At 37.0% G+C, this 6,000-nt stretch overlaps 1 protein-coding gene across 2 annotated transcripts in view; it reads left to right on the top strand.

Annotated features, from left to right (window-relative positions):
* Nucleotides 1–6,000, top strand: part of cry1b (cryptochrome circadian regulator 1b) — a 92,633-nt gene that overhangs the window by 42,022 nt on the left and 44,611 nt on the right. For both annotated transcript variants that reach the window (XM_039761621.1, XM_039761622.1), the window contains exons 5-6: nucleotides 819–907; nucleotides 2,334–2,474. In XM_039761621.1, coding sequence (XP_039617555.1) covers nucleotides 819–907; nucleotides 2,334–2,474 — 230 coding nt within the window. The remainder of the gene's footprint in view (nucleotides 1–818; nucleotides 908–2,333; nucleotides 2,475–6,000) is intronic.

Below are 6,000 nucleotides of genomic sequence, written 5' to 3' on the forward strand. Positions count from 1 at the left end.
GTTAACAGCTTGGATGGTCCTTTTCTTCTTTGTATCGGAGAACATAAGAAATGTTTTTTCCAAAAACTATTTGAAAAGTTGATTTGTTGGAACACAAAACACGATTTCAATGTGCTATTTTTCATTTCAGATAAAAGCAGGCACATGGGCATCAATGGTACTATTGAATAGTGTTCATGTGTGGCTTCTGCTTAGCATAGTAAAGTGTAAACTTGTTGAGTCACAAAGAATTCAAAGAGTTACAAAGTATTCCCAAGCCCATATCATGATATCTATTACAGACATAAGATATTTTTTAAGAGAGCGACAGCTCAGATATCAAAAATCATGAGTATTCAGAATTAGTTTGTGGCCTTGCCCTTTATGCACAGAGAATTGACTGGATACCTTGAATCTTTTACTCATATTGCGCAGTGTAGTGAGTGAAATGTCCAGACTTCCTACTGATTTATCTTTGGGAAACATTCTCAAAGTGCTGGATTATTTGCTGATGTTCAAGTTAGTAAGCCTCAACCTATGCTTGCTCTTGACAGATTAGGCCGGTTTTGGAGACTCCTTATATACTGTAACATGAGTGCCCCATCTGTTTAACATCACCTTGTTATTTTAAATTATCACATCGTTACTAGTCCCAAACTACCCTGTACCAACTTTTTTGAATCGCTTGCATCAATTTCAGAATACACATATATTTAAAAAAAATGTAGTTTATTAGGTAAAACTTGAAATATCTTGTCTTTAATCTGTTTTTGTTTAAATACAAATCAAAGTAAATTCAAAAATCTTTTTACAATCCTTTGAAAACTTTTTTTTTTTAGGATTTGATACTGAAGGACTTCCCTCTGCTGTATGGCCAGGTGGTGAGACTGAAGCTCTCACTCGACTTGAAAGACATTTAGAGAGAAAGGTAAGAAAGAAGTTTTTGATACTGCTGTGGAAAATATACATCTGAATTGCATATAAATATTCACCCTCTTGAAAGTTTTTATATTTTATTGTTATGTAATATTGACTATGTCTCTCAGCTGGCTTGGGAACGCCTCGGGATTCCCCTGGAAGAGCTAGTAGAAGTGGCTGAGGAGAGGGAAGTCTGGGCATCTCTGCTCAAGCTGCTGCCCCCGCGACCCGATCTCAGATAAGCTAAAGAGGATGGCTGTAATATTAAATCACAGAGGATTTAATTGGGTTTTTTTGACACTGATTAACAGAGAAAGACCGTTTTATTGACAAGTGTCACTTAAGCATTATTCCCCATTAATTTAACACATTAATGGTGCAACCATATCAGATAATTAAATGGAGATCACCTGTGTATTGTGTATTGCACCTGTATCTACTATAATGTCCCAACTTGTGATTTGGTATCATGGAGTAACTTACACAATGAAGATAAAAGAAAACTACAGGCATTTCCGTGAAAAGGTACTTAAAAAGCTCAATTTAGGGAATGGATAAAAGAAAATATCCAACACACTGAATATTCCTTGCTGTAGAATTAAATCAATCATTAATAAATAGAAATAGTTTCACACAGCTTTATATCTCCCTAGATCATGCTGTCACAGAAGCAGAATAATCAGGGAAGAAGACTAATGAGCAAGCCAACCATGCATCCTATGAGAAATCTGAAGGATTTACTAGAAACAATAACTGAGATTCGAGACACTGCACTTACAACAACTGTTGCCTGGGTACTTTAACAGTCACAGTTTTCACTGTTAAAAATACACACACAGAGTTTGTCAGAAGGCAAAGTGAAATAAGCTGGAAGAAAGTTCTGTTGTTAATGAGACAGAAATTCAGATTTTTGGCCATCAGATTAAATGCAGTTTTTTGTATAAACTGAACAATGCATGTTATCAAAAACACAACATCCCCCTTGAAGGAAGGTGAAAGCAGCAACATGCTGTTAGAATGTGTCTTTGATAACTGGTCACAGAATGTTTGTGAGGATAGAGATAAAAAATGAATGCAGCAAAATACAAGTATATCCCGGAGGAAGATCTGGTGCAGTATACAAGAAACTTTCTTGTGTGAAGAATTGTTTTCCAGTAAGACAGAGACATCAAGCATAAAGCCAAAACTATACATGAATGACTTAAAAGCAACAATGTTAATGTCCTGGAGTGGCAATGGGCTTTTTATGTTCATCAATAATAAAAAAAGTAATAATATCCACCATAGTAATAATAATAGTAAAATGTGAAAGTGTCCAAGGGGGTGAATACTCCTTATAGGCACTGCACTACATGTAGTTACACATATATAAAATAGTATTTTATTATGATTTGAAATGTGATCTCTATGGAATAACTTCTTTTTCTTCTTTTTAGGCGTGGGTGGCTAACTTTGAACGACCACGAATGAATGCCAACTCACTTCTTGCAAGTCCAACAGGACTGAGTCCTTATTTGCGCTTTGGCTGTTTATCCTGTCGCCTCTTTTATTTTAAATTGACAGACTTGTACAAAAAGGTGAGATTAGAATGAAATGATATTATTTATTTATTTGTTTATTGTTTCAAAATCATATATATTAATTAATTAACATATGCTACATGTCTTAATTGACTTGCATATAGGCAGCATTTCCTTTGGCATAATCTTTATGTACAATGCAGTGCTAGTACTGTTATTTAAAATGTAGAAATAAACTGGTTGCATTCTGTCAGTAAGAGAATTTCTGCAGAGGATGCTTCATAAAGGAGCAGTTATGCTAGAATTAAATTAGAGAATAGGACTAAAAAAATAAAAATAAAATGCAATGCTGGAGATTAGTCTTATTTTTTGAGCCCCTCATTGAGCTTTAAGTGTGCTGGCTGGGTCAATGCTCAAGTTTAAGTTTTAAGTTCAGGTCATTTCATTTAATTCCAGACTAATAGAAAAAAGTTAATACTATACTAAACAATAAAAATTTCTAAGATCAGATTTCCTAAAATATTATTTTAGCTAACTTTGTATGGAATTTGTTTTAGTACAAATTTTGCATTGTCCCAGCAGATACACATATACTTTTCTTTGGTGTTACATTTGAGAACACATTCTATAATTGCACCTTACCACCATATCCAGATAGGGGAGGCATCATAATCATTCCTGGTTGAATTGTGCTCCTTTAGTGTAATCAAAAGGCTGGAACAAACATATCTGTCAATATTTACATGTTTCGGTGGCAGACCTTGTAGCAGTGATTGACTTACAACAAAGTACATATTAAGTTTACTGTCAACAGGTGTTTTGCGCTGGGTCTTTTTTTTTTTTTTTTTTTTTTTTTATAACCTGAAGCAAGAAAATAGTGTCAGTTAGTCAGTCAGTCATTTTCCAACCTGCTATATCCTAACACAGGGTCACGGGGTTCCGCTGGAACTAATCCCAGCCAACACAGGGCGCAAGGCAGGAACAGTTCCTGGGCAGGACGCTAGCCCACCGCAGGGAAATACAGGTAGTCCACAGGTTATGGACATCCGACCTACGACTTACGAGCGAGGCCGCAGCTGTGACGCATGCGCCTCAGTAACTGCCGCTCCGTCATCTTCGGCCTGGGAATACTGCAAGCGGTGGCTGGAGGGGGGCGATTTCGCTGCTTGTGCAGTGTAGTGTCCTTCAGGCGGCTCCCACCAGCAAGCGGTGACCTGTGGTCCATAGTCACCGGGGCCAAAGCTATCGCTCGTGTGCAGGATGATGGTTCGCTGCCCACCCACTACGCTGACGCAGCTACTGCTCCTGATTGGGCGCAGGCTGAATGGAGTGGATGGGGGGCATTTCACTGCCCGCCCAGCACACACAGCTGGTAATGCTGCAAGTGGTGACTTGTTTGTGGCTGAACGGAGGCCACTGAGGGTGAACGGGGCAGCAGGGGTATCATTGTAGTATGCCTTGGATGGCTGCCTGTAGAATTGGGGTTGGGCGATTTACTACCAGCCTTTGGCCGCACCGTGTTCGTTCTCGTTGGGTGGACACTGCAGGCAGCATACTGTTCTTGGAGGTGACAGTGTGTTGTGCGAGTAATTAACCCCTCTTTGCCTACCCCAGTCATATTTAATAGTAAGCCTGCTTGTACTGTTACGCACATAGCAGGAAGTTGTCTCTTGTCAGTACATCAGACGTGTTGATGGGTGCCTTCCTGCTGTGATAGCGTGTATAGCGCTGTGCAGAAGAGCTCATCTTAACCTTTTGTCTTCACCCTTCAAGAATGTCTCTGAAACACAAATCTGATGCAAGTGCTGGTAATACAGTAAAGAAGAGAAAAACCATCACCATTGAAAATAAAGTAGAAATAATAAAAAGGTCAGAGAGGGGTGAAACTCCATCATTCATTGGCAGAGCACTTGGTTAAGGTTGGTCAACAATAGCATTTATTAAAATAATGTACCTGTTCCGACTTACATACAAATTCAACTTAAGTACAAACCTACAGTCCCAATCTCGTACGTAACCTGGGGACTGCTTGTAGAGTCAACATATTATAAAAGGTTTAAGAAAATTTTCACAAACAAAACCATTACTTTCTGTTTGGTAGCTGGCACAGTCTGTGTTCTTTTGCCATCAGTCTCGATTAGAGCCATAAAGTAAGCATAGATGAATTTGAAATTAATTGTGTTAACCCATTCCTTATTACCAAGCATTAATAAATTACACTCTTTATCTAGCAAGTTCATTTAAGTGTTTTTATATATTCATCAAACAAAAAAAATGTAACATTCCCCAGCAGAGAATTAATACTTAACCAAATAGGCATGGCATGATGCTAATGGCAGTGAAATTTCATAATACTTGATACCTATTCAATATATTTTTGGCTCCTTTAATTGAAATATATTATGAAGAAGACACCCTTACTTAAAAACTCCAAAAATACATGCAATTTTAAATATATTATGCATGTAATATGTAATATAATGTTTTATCAGTATGTGAATTTCTCCTTGGGATTAATAAAGTATCTATCTATCTAATAACTTTAACCTTAAATCATACTGGATTTAGATTACAAAAAAGCATTATAGTCTCAATAATTGACAGCCCTACTAGAAAGCTCATCTTGCAAGGGATAACCTAGTGATAAATTTAGATGATACACTTATATGTATGTTATACATGAGAACAGAGTATTCATAGTCTTAATGTGGAGATTGCATATATACTTGAGATACATTCTTGTAATGAGAAAACAATTAATTTTAAATTATCAGAGTAGAGGGTTTTCTGATAGCATTTACAGTAACAGATTGACATTTTTGCCCATAAGTGTATGGAGTGGTAATCTAAAATATACTGCTGAATTGATTTTCAATAATAGTTTAAAGCATAAAACATTGCAGTATTATCATGTTGTGACATAATTATCAATATAATAACTTCACTTTGTTGCTACTGGCCATCCCTCATTTACTATTCTGAGTTTTCAGCTCTTGTGTTTTCTCAGTAAAATATTTTCCTACGGTGGCATGTATCATTAGACAGAATATAGCAGAGGACTCAAGATAAGACTGCCTGAAGTCTTTTAAGTCAACAAAATTCATTTATAACATGTTTTTTTTTTCTATTACTGGGTAACCTGTTTGTGTTTTCTTTTAATTACCACCAGTCACCAATTGGTTCTCACTCAATGCTCCCAAATCAAGCTATGTTTAGCACACTTCATTTTTACTGAAAGTTTCAGTTTCCAGACAGTACGTAAAGTTTCATCAGACTGGCAGTACAAAAGGCTGTCCATTTTAAGGTTACCCTCAAGTAGCTACACCATAGCAGGGAGTAGGACATGCATGTTAGACTGGTACATATGAAAGATCATTTGTGATCTGTCACCTTTACTCCTGCTGAAAGCTGTAGCAAACAAAATGAACAAAAAAAAAACAAAATCAATGATGGAACAGTAGGGCAGACCCTAGAGCTGTATGACCTGTCAGAGGCTCCTTACTCACACCTGCAAGATGTTTTACAGTTCAACCAGGAAACATATACAGTGATCCTCCATCTATCGTGGAAGTTACGTTCCACA

This window comes from Polypterus senegalus, chromosome 8 (assembly GCF_016835505.1).
Source record: "Polypterus senegalus isolate Bchr_013 chromosome 8, ASM1683550v1, whole genome shotgun sequence".
NCBI classification, from domain to species: domain Eukaryota; kingdom Metazoa; phylum Chordata; class Cladistia; order Polypteriformes; family Polypteridae; genus Polypterus; species Polypterus senegalus.